Here is a 14,606-nt window from a genome sequence, read left to right on the forward strand (position 1 = left end):
CCAGGGCTGATAAACATACATAACACACACACACACACACACACAATGGGGAGGGGCTGAGAAGTACCCAGACAGTTTTCCCAGCCTCCAGCATGGGCTGTTCCCATGAGAAATACAACACAGAGCAGGTGCCCTCAGCACTACCTTCTTCTTGTAACCTAACTACAACCCTTTAGCTGAAGAGGGAGGGGAGAAAGTGGGTGAGTCTAAGTCTCTGATTAATTTCTATTGCTCACGCTTGATAGCACACCCGAGTGCACACAGAAATTGCTCTGTATGCATGTGCACGTTTGCGCTTAGTGCTCCTCTACTCCTCATCCTCTTAATCTCCAGGATCCAGGACAACACTTTCTTAACTCCTTGGTCATTTGCATGAGCCCCTCTGAAAACCTCGTCCAGCAGTTTGGAGGAGAGAGGTTGGGGGTAGAGTTGCAGCAGAGGCCCTTCAGGGCCCTGCAGGGCCCAGTTCTGTGATGTCCAAGGACAGGAGCGATGAAGCCACATTGATCATGCATTTGACTCTTTTCTGAGGGACTCAGGGACCGCCTTCTTCCTTCCTGTGGGTTGTATACATTACTAGCTTCCTACACTTACTTATTTCTCAGAATTTAAAGCTCTATCAAAAATACACAAGCTAGGGAGTTTTGGGGAGAATGGATACATGTATAGGTATGGCTGAGTCCCATTGCTGTCCACTGGAAACTGTCACAACACTGTTAATTGGCTATACTCTAATATAAAACAAAAAGTTTTAAAAAATAAAATACACAAGCTATCCAAAGTAAAATAAAACTAAGAAGCAGTAATTGATGTTCACGCCACAGAATGTCATGCAGCCATATAAAGGAATGAAGTGCATTCACACGTACTATAACATGGATAAACTTGGAAACTGTTATGCTAAGTGAGAAGGCAAAGCCAAAAGGCTACATATTGTATCATTTATACGACATGTCTATAATAGGTGAATCTGTAGAGACATTAATGGTTGCCATTGCTAACAGGTATTGGGTTTCTTTGGAGAAGGCAATGGCACCCCACTCCAGTACTCTTGCTTGGAAAATTTCATGGACAGAGGAGCCTGTTAGGCTGCAATCCATGGGGTCACTAAGAGTCGGACACAACTGAGCGACTTCACTTTCACTTTTCACTTTCATGCATTGGGGAAAGAAATGGCAACCCACTCCAGTGTTCTTGCCTGGAGAATCCCAGGGACAGGGGAGCCTGGTGGGCTGCTGTCTATGGGGTCGCATAGAGTCAGACACGACTGAAGTGACTTAGCATAGCATAGCACTGGGTTTCTTTTGGGGTTGATGAAAATGTTCTAGATTTAATTAGTGGAGATGGCCTTACAACCCTGTGAATATACTAAAAATGACTGAATCATATGCTATAAAAGGCTGAATTTTATCTTATCAGAATTATATCTCGATTAAAAAATAATGGTAGGGAAAACAGATATAAAGATGGTAGTTAGAGTCATGATTTTGAGAGGACCCATGAGAGCCCAGGGAAAACCGACTCTGCAGGAGGGGCCCTACCTGGGGAGGCAGGAGGCAGAACTGCCGCTTAGAAGAGAACAGATGTACTGGGGAGGGTTTTAACATGCTAATAGTGTCCTTCACTGCTCATAATTTAAAGAGCTGTTACTTTCCTTTAAATAAAACTTATTTCGGAGTGATTCAAATTTACAGAGAAGTTTCAAGAGTATAACCAAGACTATCTGTACACTCTTCACCAAGAGTGACCAATTGTTGACATTTTGCCTCATTTGCTTTATCATTTCTTCTTACTCTTTCTAGTGTATACACATTTTTTCTTTAACATTGACACAATACCTGTATCTAATTTACCACAAAAGGTTGATGTTATTGTTGTTTTCTTGTGGCCATTTTCAGGGGCCTTAATGACTTCAGTGTCTTATAGTCTCATAACATGGCTTTTGCCAGCTTTTTCTAAACGTGTTTCTGCAGAAACACATTCAGGTAAGCAGATTCATTGACTGGCTATCATGGGCTGTTTTTAATGGTGTTAACTTTGTGGGCTTCCCTGGTGGCTCAGATGGTAAAGTGTCTGCCTGCAATGTGGGAGACCCAGGTTCAATCCCTGGATCAGGAAGATCCCCTGGAGAAGGAAATGGCAACCCACTCCAGTACTGTTGCCTGGAAAATTCCATGGACAGAGGAGCCTCATAGCCTATAGTCCATGGGTTCCCAAAGAGTCGTACATGACTGAATGACTTTACTTTGGACACGGTGATGGGGAAATTGCAGTGTGAGGCCAACTGCCTTTTCTAATTTCCTACAAGTCATCCTCTTCATCTTCATGGAACACCACTCTCCCTCTTCTGCATGGCCCAGAACCAGTGGTTTTCTGCTCTTATATCCATCTCCTCAAACTCAAGATCTGTGAAGGCAATTGAATCTCTTTTTAAAGCCTCTTCCAATGCATGGATAAAGGACACCAACTAAAAGCAAATTGAGTGGTGGCATTTTAGTTCCTATAACCATTTTCTTCTCCCTTCTGATTGTTTGCTTCATGTAGGAGTGTAGCTACAGTATTATAGGTATTACCACAATTCATTAGTAACCAATTTACTCTGGGGTCAGAATAACTTTTAGTTAATCTTGTTCCTTAACATGAGTTATTAAAAGAAGACATTGGGACAAGCCCTCATGCGCCAACATTTTTCTCCTTTGTTCCTTCCACAAATTTGTTAAGCCCCTACTACCTGTGAGGCCTGGGAGCTATTGATAAATAATGAATCAGACCCCCTTTCCTGCCCTCAAAAATCTCACAGCCTCTTGAAGTAACAGACAAGTAGATGACAATTACCATCTAGTGTCCATGTTAATGGACACGTGTACACTCCGGTGATACCAGAACTAAAGCAAGAAGGCGGGATGACTAAGACACTGTCAAGAACTATCAGTGAAAAACATATACACATGCTCATTTATTTCCCCATGTGGATTTATCCTCAAGATTCCATTTCAACAAAATCATTTACTCACAGACTTATTCAGCAGTGCTTCTCAGGGACCTCCTATATGCTGATGACTATGCTGAGTCTGGGGCTGAAGAAATGAACAGCTGCCATGGCCTTTTCTTTTATGAAGTTTATTGTCTATTGGAGACAGACATTCCTTCAGTCAACATGCATTAGGTGTCCTTGGTGTGTAAGACAATATGGGCTGGGGGACTAGAAGACACTGTCCTTGCCCAAACAGAAGATGTGAGTCCTTTCTTGTCTATTTGGGAGGAATCTCTGGAATATTCCAGATAATAAATTCCTTCCAAAAGGACAAAAAGAACAACCTATGAATTAAGTTTCTCTAAGACATTAAAAAATGTGAGGCTTGGGATGGCCCTGAAGGAAGAAGAGATATATTTTCTTTATTAAACATGTAAAATTTTATCGCTAAATTAATTGGGGGAATATTAATATATATACACATTAAAAAAAAATTAAACACTAAAAAGTGAAATTCCTTCCTATCCTGGCCCCCAGCCCCTCAGTTCCTTCCCCAGGGACAACCACTATTAAAGATTTTCTTGCCTCCTTGCAGAGAACATATTCAAAACATATGCGTGCATCCCCAATCCCTCTTTCTTTCATGTACATGGCCTTCCTCCTTGCTTCTTTAACTTAAACTATACACTATGGAGATTGTGCTTCTCCATAATATAGAACTGCCTCCTCCTTCCAAGGACTGCAGAACAGGGAGGAACCACACTATATTTAACCAGTCGCGCACTGATGGGATTTATGAGGCTTCCAGGCCTTTGCTGTAACAAACAATGCTGTGATGGGCTGAGGAGTCAAATAAGGAGAAATAAAATTGTACATAAAATATTTAATTTGGTCAAGGTCAAATATTATTTTAGAAATAGGTAGACTTAACAATCTGTAGAAAACAGATTTCTACCAAAAAAAAAGATAGACCTGAAGTTGCAAGGACAGTGAATTAAAATAAACACACAGATTTGTTTATCACCAACTGGGTTTGCAAGATAGAGGGGAAATAAATGTCTGGTCCTTAGCATAATATCATTCATAGAGGTATAATATGGTTTGCACATACTTGGAAGAAAACCAACTCACATCAGGGTCATCCTTGAAGAATGGCAGTACCTACACACCACCACTGCCTGGATGGGAATGATATCATCACTTCATGTGCAAGCCTAATGTGGGCACAGAGGTGGGTGGCTTGGAGGACCACTTAGGGATAGCACAGATTGTCCTTAGGCAAGTAATAAGACAGGTAAAGAGGGAAAAGAAGGAGGAGAAGTGGGGCGGGATGTGAACTTTGTAAATATATAAATTTAATAAGAGGTTGGAGCCTTTTGTGGCATCTCCAACCCGCTGGTCAACTCAGCCAGGTTGTCCATCACAAGCTCTGCATCTCTGCTACCTTCTCTGTGCTAATTGGTCAGCAGGGCTGCCTGGAGAAAACCCAAGACCAAGGGAAAGTCCACCTCCTGGTTCTGGATGACAAGGTTAACTTTGGAGTGATCCGTGCAGCCCCCTGCTAACTAGGGAGTTTCCCTGCCTTTATTCTTGCCCTCCAATGGGCAGTCCTCCAATGTGTTTCCTGCAGGGAGAATTCCCAGAAGTAGAATTTCTAGATCAATGTTATATTTCCAAAGGTAATGTAAAATTGCCCTCAAAAAGATTCATACCGATTTATATACCCACTGGCCCTGTATGAGGGCCCATGTTTCTCAGCATCCCCTCCAACTCAATGTGTTATTAGACTCTTTGATCTTTGACCACAGGATGAATTGTATCTGAAAAACAAACAACCTTAAAATGTGCATCTCTCTTATTGTAAGTGAGGTTGAATATGTTTTTTATGTTTAAAAGCCACCTGCTAGGGTGGTTTTGGTTTTGGTTTTGTTTTTTTTTTTGCCTGTACTTTAAATTTATTTATTTTTAATTGGAGGACAATTGCTTTACAATATTGTGTTGGTTTCTACCATAGATCAACATGAATCAGCCAGAGGTAAACATATATCACCTCTTTCCTGAGCCTCCCTCCCATTTCCCACTCCATCTCAACCCTTCCGGTTGTCACAGATCACCGGGTTTGAGCTCCCTGCAAAACACAGCCAAACTCCCACTGATTATCTATTTTACACATGGTGATGTATGTTTCCATGCTACTCTCAGTCTGTCGCACCCTCTCCTTCCCCTCCTATGTCTACAAGTCTGTTCTTTACATCTCCGTCTCCACTGCTGCCCTCCAAATAGGTTCATCAGCACCATCTTCCCAGATTCCTGTGTGTGTGTGTGAGTGTGTGTGTGTGTGTGTGTGTTAACATATGATATTTATTTTCATCTTTCTGACTTACTTCACTCTGTATAATAGGCTCTTAGGGTGTTTTTTTTTCTCCTTATAAGTTGTTGGTTTGGTGTCCTGTGTTGAATTTCCTATTAGATTAATGATCTTCGCCTCATTGATTTATAGGAGGGCTTCCCTTGTGGCTCAGCTGGTAAAGAATCTGCCCACAATGCAGGAGACCTGGGTTCAATCCCTGGGGTGGGAAGATCCCTTGGAGAAGGGAAAGGCTACCCACTCCAGTATTCTGGCCTAGAGAATTCCATGGACTGTATAGTCCACAGGGTCACAAAGAGTCAGACATGACTGAGCAACTTTCACTTTCACTTTGCATATAAGGAAATCAGGTCTTTGTCTGATATGAGTTACAACTACTTTTCCCAGTTTGTTATGTATCTGTTGACACTGGGGTATTTTTCCCTCCCAGAAAATTTACATGGCAGCATAGTTAAATTCATCATCATTTTCCCCCACTGATCTAGAATACTGTCTTTACCATATGGTAAAATGGAAGAATAGAAATCTTTCCAAGAGAACAGAACTAGCCATGATTAGCCGGTCTGGCTGGAATGAAGAGTGTGTGTGGAAAGGAGTCTGGGGCGGGGTAGGGAGGGTGATGCTGGCATGGCTGTGGCTTGAGGGCTCTGCCCTGGAGCCAAACAGGCACCCGAGAGTGGCTGCAGGGTCTACAGCTGCGGGTTACATGCGTTCAGTCCCCATCAAGACCATGTGTTTGATTTTGCCTGGAAACCTCTCATTGCAGACTCTGGTCGTCTGGGAAGGTGATGCCCTTGTGTGCGTGCAGAAGGGGGAAAAGGAGAACCGAGGCTGGAAGCAGTGGGTTGAGGGGGACAAGCTGTATCTGGTAAGTCTCAGGGTCCACCTAGCTCCCCTCTACTGTGCTTTTGTCAACTGCTGGTTCACCTCGCCATGCACTTTGACAAGAAAAATGGCCCTCCCTCCTCCCCTAAGCACCAGCCAAACAAGTGTGGTCATACAGTTAGAAAGTCATTCCTTTCTGGCTCAGGGGACTCCAGGAGGAACTCTATATGGCTATTTCTGTGAATGGCTGCAATTAAAAGGAAAGTTCAAAATGCTGAGTTAGGAAGCTGAAATCCAAGGAGAAATGTAGAGAGTCTGTTAAAGACCAGCTAGGGAGAAATGTGAGGCACAGAATTAAGAGGCCCTGGAGGAGGCTGAGACCAGGCCTCAGTGATGTGAGCCTCGGAGGAGCGGGGTCACCATAGGGGTGGGATGTCGTGGGGACAAGTTGTACTGCAGGCCGCTGGGCCTGGGAACTGCCTGTAGACGACAGGCACTCCCCTCCCATCCTAAGGTACATCCACCTGATCCCAAAATATTTTATGTTAATTTGGCACCAGAACAGAGCAGTTGGAACGATTGCTGATTTCCTTAAATAAATTACGCCTGTCTAGATAGCTTAATTTTTCACACTTCAGTCTTTAAAATTGATGCATCCAACATTCAAAGAGTGAAAAATCTTTCACTCCTTCATGCATTCAGTCACTCATTTGTTAACTGAATGACTCATTCAGTGGATGGCTCTTCACTCGTTCATTCATTCACCTGTAGAGTCAGGCAGATACCTGCCTCCAGCGTCAGTATTCAGGTCACAGGGTGTCCTTCAGAGCCAGTCTTGCCTCACCTGAGATCTTTATTTCAGAGGCAATGTCAACCAGTGATGAATGGGAGGGAGTCACCATGTTTTCCATCAATGGTTTTCCCTACGTGCTCTGGTTTGGATGATAGATTTTTTTAATTGTAGTACAAACCCTGGTGGTCCCTGTGGCTAAGACAATGGATTCATTGTCAACTGGAAAGATTTTTGTAGTTGTCCCACACTTGTGTTTTTCCTCTCCCCTCAAAGGGTCATGAGATGTGGGTAAGGCGTGGGGACTCCCTCTGTCCAGATGAAAGGCAGCATCTATTTTACCCAGGCAGGCCTGGAGGAGTCCCTCTACAGCCCAACCTACCAGAGGCCAGAAAACCCCTCACCAGGCCTTCCAAACACTCCCCTTTCAGATCCTTCCCTTCACCGTAGCTTTGCTGCCTTTTGTAAATTAAGCAATGTTGCTTTAATGATGAGAGTAGGAGAAATCCCGCCCAAGAGGGTAATTTCTTTGCATTTTTCATTTTTATAGCTGTTCAAGCTCAATTCAAGTGTCAAAATCAAATTACTGCTACCTGCAGGGCACGCCAGCTGATTTGGTCTCTGAAATGCTCTTTGCCTGGAATGACTAACTGTTCTCTTTATTCCAGCTCCCCTCCTCTCCGACTCGGACACCCAGAGGGCTGGGGGTGGGTGGAAGGAAGGCCTGGCTTGTTAGTCGCTCACCTGCTTTTTGGTGTTGCAGGAGCTGACGTGCGGCGACCAGGTATGCCGTCAAGTGTTCAAGAAGAAGTGATGGTTTGAGGAGGGCCTGCTGAGCATGCACTCCATGCTCGCCGTGAAGGGTTCTCTGCCAGCACTGGGGAGCAGCCATGGGGACCCCCCTGGTCCTGACAGAGCCTATTAAGATATCTGGGCCTCTCCCACTTCTGAGATGGTCCACACTATGTCTATGGAGTGTGTTTCCTCCCTGAATAAACCTTTTTTCTCTTTCAGTTCAGTTCAGTCGCTCAGTCTTGTCCGACTCTTTGCAACCTCATGAACCACAGCATACCAGGCCTCCCTGTCCATCACCAACTCCCGGAGTTCACCCAAACTCATGTCCATTGAGTCAGTGATGCCATCCAACCATCTCATCCTCTGTCGACCCCTTCTCTTCCCGCCCTCAATCTTTACCAGCATCAGGGTCTTTTCAAACGAGTCAGCTTTTCGCATCAAGTGGCCAAAGTATTGGAGTTTCAGCTTAAACATCAGTCCTTCCAATGAACACCCAGGACTGATTTCCTTTAGGATGGACTGGTTGGATCTCCTTGCAGTCCAAGGGACTCTCAAGAGTCTTCTCCAACACCACAGTTCAAAAGCATCAATTCTTCGGCATTCAGCTTTCTTCACAGTCCAACTCTCACATTCATACTTGACTACTGGAAAAACCATAACCTTGACTAGATGGACCTTTGTTGGTAAAGTAATGTCTCTGGTTTTTAATATGCTGTCTAGGTTGGTCATAACTTTCCTTTCAAGGAGTAAGCATCTTTTAATTTCATGGCTGCAATCACCATCTGCAGTAATTTTGGAGCCCAAAAACATAAAATCAGCCACAGGTTTCCAATGTTTCCTCATCTATTTGCCATGAAGTGATGGGACTGGATGCCATGATCTTAGTTTTCTGAATGTTGAGCTTTAAGCCAACTTTTTCACTCTCCACTTTCACTTTCATCAAGAGGCTCTTTAGTTCTTCTTCACTTTCTGCCATAAGGGTGGTGTCATCTGCATATCTGCGGTTATTGATATTTCTCCCAGCAATCTTGATTCCAGCTTGTGCTTCTTCCAGCCCAGCATTTCTCATGATGTACTCTGCATAGAAGTTAAATAAGCAGGGTGACAATATACAGCCTTGACGTACTCCTTTTCCTATTTGGAACCAATCTGTTGTCCCATGTCCACTTCTAACTATTGCTTCCTGACCTGCATATAGGTTCCTCAAGGGGCAGGTCAGGTGGTCTGGTATTCCCATCTCTTTCAGAATTTTCCACAGTTTATTGTGATCCACACAGTCAAAGGCTTTGGCATAGTCCATAAAGCAGAACTAGATGTTTTTCTGGAACTCTTGCTTTTTTGATGATCCAGCAGATGTTGGCAATTTGATCTTTGGTTCCTCTGCCTTTTCTAACCAGCTTGAACATCTGGAAGTTCACAGTTCACATATTGCTGAAGCCTGGCTTGGAGAATTTTGAGCATTAAAAAAAAAAGACATCTGGATGGGTTTTAAACAGGAGTGTGTAACAGTAACAGACACAGTCTTCCTTCCTTGAAAGCTGGTATTAAACCAAAATCAAAAATCACTCCTCTTCTTTGAAACCTTTAGTCTATTCCCATTTATTTCTGGAACTGTCAGTTTTATTCATAAGCGTAAGTGATTGGCTACATGGTGGTTTTCTGTGAAGCTTTGGTTATTGTCCAGTTTTTAGTTTAGTTTAGCCTTGTTTATTTGTTGTTAGTTTCTGTGTGGGGTTGTTTTACCTGGAAACATTCTCTGACCAACACAGCAGCCCCTATTAATTTTTGGACATTGCCTATTTGAGATTCATTCCTTTGGATAGCACATCTATGTCTTCAAGATTCTATTTTAAGAAGCATATGCCTTCCAGTTTGTTCTTTCCCTGGAAGAGCCTGAGTGGAACTACCTCTAAAAGCCTCTGCAGGTCTGCAGTACCAGCTGCTCTTGGTTCAGGTCAGCCCTTTGCCCTACAGCTCCAGGCAGACCAGCACGCTGGCAGAGAGGTCACAAAGCTCTGCGAGGTAACCTGAGTTCAGGTCCTATTGTGCCAGTTCTTACCGGGGTCACCATAGGCAGATCATTTGACTCTCTATCCTTGTTTTCCTCCTCCATAAAACGGAGAAGATAAAAATAACATCTTCTCCACTGGGATGGGTCACTGTGAGGATTAAGTAAGTTAATACAAACAGATTGCTTGGAACAGGACCTGGAATGTGTAAGGGCTCTCCTAGCTCCAGTCATTATGTAGAGTTACTCCCTCCACAACCCCAGGGGTCCAGATGAGTGGATGCTAAGTAGCAAGAGGTCAGCTCCTCCAAGGCCTCCGGTGCTTCCAGAACATTAGGTTCGTTACTCTGAGCGGTACACAAGTGGAATAGCGCACCTGAAACAGCAGAGTAGTTAACAGGGATGGATTTAAGGTGGATCATTCGTGGGGTCCTGGGAAGGCATCTCCTCACTCCTCAGTAATGAGGATCTCACAATCAGACAAGCCTTGCCTTTGAAAAGTAGGCTCATGCCAGGAGGGGTAGCAGGTAGTGTTAGCACACTCTGGTATGATTTGAATGATCATTGATCCCAAACATCCTAAATGGGTTTGGGGATGGAGAGAAAGGCTGCCAGCTGCCTGAGTGACCCAGGGTCAGTCTTGGCTCAAGCCCTTGTGACAGGAGGCTGTGACATGGGCCTGCTGGCAATCTGTGCTCCCCCAAAGCCATGTGATGTCCAAGGAAGTGACCCATGGAGCTTCACGCTGGCTGGGGACCCAGGGGAGGTGGGAGTTCTCCCCATGGTTGAGAATTACTTATATATTACTTATATTTATTAGTAATTCTTGATCCTAGTTTCTGCAAAGTGTATTCTAGGGAATGGTAGCCCCCCAAGATTCTGTGCAAATCTTCGTGGTCAAATGAACTTCAGAACTGCTGAGAACTATATCCTCTTCTTGGGAATGCAGAGTGAGAATTAGTGTCTTTAAAGCCCTGCAAAGGCCTTCAGCCAAGAAGCTTGACCTTAAACCCCAGCATTCCCTTCACCCTGCAGTGTTTCCTGTCCACAGGGTGTTTTGGAAACACTGTACATCTGCACTCAATGAGAGAGGACAAATGACTTCATTTAAAACCCTCATTTCCCAAGTGGGATTTTCTCAGTATATTTTTTTCCCTGCAAATGGAGAGTAACTGAATTACTTTACATATGGTGTGAAAGACTTGCTGTGGCAGTATTCATGCTACTGATCATTCTTTTTCAACTAAAATGCATCTGAACTCATCAGAAATGGTCAAATGAGAGGTACCCATTTTATCTATGTTTTATGATTTTATTTATTTATGCTTTAACTTTATTTGGCCACACCATGCAGCATGTGGGATCTTAGTTCCCTGAGCAGGGATCAAACCCATGTCCCCTGTATTGGAGTGTGGAGTCTCAACCACTGGACCACCAGGGAAGTCCCTAGAGGTGCCTATATTAAAGCCAGGGGAAATATTTGGGACCTTGGCTAGTCGCCCAGTCCTGCACTCACTGTGAGTGAGGTAGAGGAAGTTGCCTGCCTCTTGTTTCTGTTCTTTCAGCCTGTTTGAAAACCAAATCATGACAGGATTGCCTCGCCCTGGTACTGACAAGGCTGTCTGGGGACAGAGTGGAAGGGGTTACGCTGGTGGGAAAGATTCCCAGACTTTCAGGACCCCAGCCTTCAAAGTTGTTATAAGGCTGGGGTTAACTATAAGGCTGGGGTTAACTGTAAACCTGGGAGCTGAATCTTGAAAGTTAAAGAGAACTTGTCACATGAAAACCTCAGCTCACAAATGAGCAGCGCTGCCAAGTGGCTCAGTGTGGACTTACATGTCAGCCCTTGGATCAAATCCTGCCCCATCTCCCTGTAGCTGTGTGACAGTCTGGCAGTTACTTCTCCTCTCTCAACCTCTGTCTATCAGCAAAGTGAGGAATATGGACTGTGATTCATGAGGAGTAGTCAGGATTGAGTAAGATATTGGCAAGTGACTGAAACAACAGCCAATATCACTATTATCCAAACTTAGACCAGTGGTTGGCTGGATTCATGGATTCAAAACCTGCAGATGTGGAGAGTCAACTGTATTATGACATTTCATATAAGGGATATAAGCATTTCCAAATTTTTGTTTCCATGGGTGGCCTGGAATCAATCCCATGAATACTAAGGGACAAATATGTGTGTATAAATATACAGATGTATATAGATATATGAACTTCCCTGGCAGCTCAGATGGTAAAGAATCTGCCTGCAATGCAGGAGACCCAGGTTCAATCCCTGAGTCAGGAAGATCCCCTGGAGAAGAGAATGGCAACCCCAACCCACTCCAGTATTATTGCCTGGAAAATCCCATGGGCAGAGGAACCTGGCGGGCTACAATCCATGGAGTCACAAAGAATCAGACACGACTGAATGACTAACACACACATGTATGTATACACATTCTCCATCCCAGTTCCACATATTTATATGTATATATATAATAAGTGATCCCCTTCATTAAAATTATTTGCTTTCTAAAAGCTTTAACCCTAAGATTCTGACTATAGTCCTCCAAAGTAAAGATCACCAGGAGGACTTTGATTAGAAACACAGATTCCTGCCCCTCCCTTTCAAGATTCTGGCTCTAAGGTCGCAGGCACAGTCCAGAAATGTACGTTGTTATAAGCTCCCCAGGTGAGCACCCACAGGTGCTTGGCAAGCACATTGACAAACACTACCTTGTTCAGGGAAGCATGATTGATTCACTTTACATACACACTATCAAGCAAAAGCCAGGCCCATCTCTGCAAGTGGCCAAAGGTCATGTGAACCACCCACACAGTTCTTTCTGCTGTGTGGAATCAGGACTGCTGCCCATGTGGCTGAGCCCTGTAACAGAAGTGATGTCACACTCTGGAGCCGGTTTGTGACAGGGGAGGCATTCAGGCCCTGGAGGATGATGGTGGATGATGGGGACAGGGCACAGCAGAGAAGGAAGTGGCCGAAGCAGGAGGCAGAAAGGCAGCGAGGGCTTGGGGTGGTGGTCGCGCCACATCCACCTGTGATGGTAAGTGAGGAGCTGAGTGAAGAAGGTAGTTTCTCAACCAAGGTAGGTTATGAAGGCCTTGCTGGGCCTCAGTGGGAGCATCATGGGGATCAGTGCAGGCTTCTGAGAGCCAAGTGATGTGATTCAACTCATAGGCCAGCAGTGATGCTCGGCCACTGTTGGCAGGAGGGATGGAGGTGAGGAAAGGGACTCAGGCTGCTGCAATAAGTCATTCATATGAAGAAGCAATGAGGGACCTATGTTAGGGCCAGGGGGTGGTTTTAGGATGCAGGTGAGGAAGATGAGAGATGCTGGGAGGGGCCCCTGTACTAGGTGGTGGTTGCACGAAGCTCTGAGAGGAAGTGAGGCCACAGGATGGTGTGAGTTTGGGGAAGAGGGAGAAGGAGCCTCAATGCAGCTTAGCAGCCGAGGGGAGAGAGGGCCAAAGAAGGTCGTGGGCTTGGGTTAGGCCTGCTGCAAAGGACGTTGACAGAGCAGTGACTGCAAAGCGCACGTGCCTTTCCCATTACCCACTGCCACGCTCCAGTGGCCAAGTGCCACCCCCTACACCTTACCTCCCTGCTGGGGCAGGAGGCCGGGCTGGGGCTGAAAGAGGGCCAGGCTGCAAAGACACTCTTGAGGCCAGGAAGTGATGATGACACCAGGAGGGAGGCGAGAGAGGAGGAGAGGGAGAGGGGGAGAGAAAGGAGGGGACAGGATGGGAGAGGGGAGGGGGAAGGGCAGAGGGAGGAGAGGGGAAGGGCAGAGGGAGGAGAGGGGAAGGGAGGGGAGGGAAGAGGAGAATAAGAGAAGATGGGGCAGGAGGGGGAGGAGGAGAGAGGAGGAGGGACTTGGGATGGAGCCCCTGTTCACCTTGAGTAAGGGCAGAGAGATGCAGACACAACCTTGACTAACCAGGCAGAGCAGCAGCTGAGACACACCCCAGAGACTTTCTCTAGTTTTGTTCCCCCTACACACACCCTGAAGCATGAGTGCGTGCTGGGTCACTTCAGTCACATCGGACTCTCTGTGACCCCCTGGACTGTAACCTGCCAGGCTCTTCTGTCAGTGGGATTCTCCAGGCAAGAATACTGGAGTGGGTTGCCATTCCCTTCTCCAGGGGATCTTCCCAACCCCAGGGATGGAACCCGAGTTTCCTGCATCTGCATTGCAGGTGGATTCTTTACCACTGAACCACCTGGGGAGCCGTAAGCATAGGAAGTTTTCTTTAAATGAAATTGGCAAGTCAATACAGAGCAGGTATGTTTACAAGAGCTCAATAGACCTGGGTCCTTAATTGGTGTTCAGAGAGGGGATACAGGCACTTTTGTTAAGTACCTCATCAGTGCTAGAACACTAAGATTAGGACAGAGGATCCCATTTTACAGAAGAGGAAAGCTCTGACTGGCTCCAACACTCACGCAGAACTTCACTTCTGGTAAGGCATAGAGCAGAACTGGAACCCAGGTGGGTCTGTCACCAGAGTCAGAGACCTTTCCTGGGGGAGGTGGCCCCTGGCAGGAACAGGGTGGCTCTCCCCATTCCTTGATGTCCAGATCCATCCCAGTAGGATGCTCAGGAGACCAAAGGCCATTTCTTCCTTGTTATTTGAAATCAGGTTTTCTTTTTCTTAAATTAACATTCACTATGTCTCTTCCAAGACTAAGTCTGTGGACAAGACGTCACTGGAAGTGACTTGTTTGCATTCTCCCGGTTGGGGAGTTGGGTCACGCCTCTGTAAAGAGCCTGACAGAACTGATGTACAGAGCAGGCTTCCTGGAACTGATTTTTCCACTTGAACTGGCTCTTTT

At 45.4% G+C, this 14,606-nt stretch overlaps 1 protein-coding gene across 1 annotated transcript in view; it reads left to right on the plus strand.

Moving 5' to 3' along the window:
• Positions 1-7,975, plus strand: part of RBP2 (retinol binding protein 2, cellular) — a 25,387-nt gene extending 17,412 nt beyond the window's left edge. The window contains exons 3-4 of the mRNA XM_010858207.1: positions 6,109-6,210; positions 7,721-7,975. Coding sequence (XP_010856509.1) covers positions 6,109-6,210; positions 7,721-7,771 — 153 coding nt within the window. The 3' untranslated portion in view covers positions 7,772-7,975. The remainder of the gene's footprint in view (positions 1-6,108; positions 6,211-7,720) is intronic.
• Positions 7,976-14,606: the final 6,631 nt, after the last annotated feature.

The sequence above is a fragment of the Bison bison genome, unplaced genomic scaffold (assembly GCF_000754665.1).
Source record: "Bison bison bison isolate TAMUID 2011002044 unplaced genomic scaffold, Bison_UMD1.0 scf7180017864384, whole genome shotgun sequence".
Lineage (NCBI taxonomy): Eukaryota > Metazoa > Chordata > Mammalia > Artiodactyla > Bovidae > Bison > Bison bison.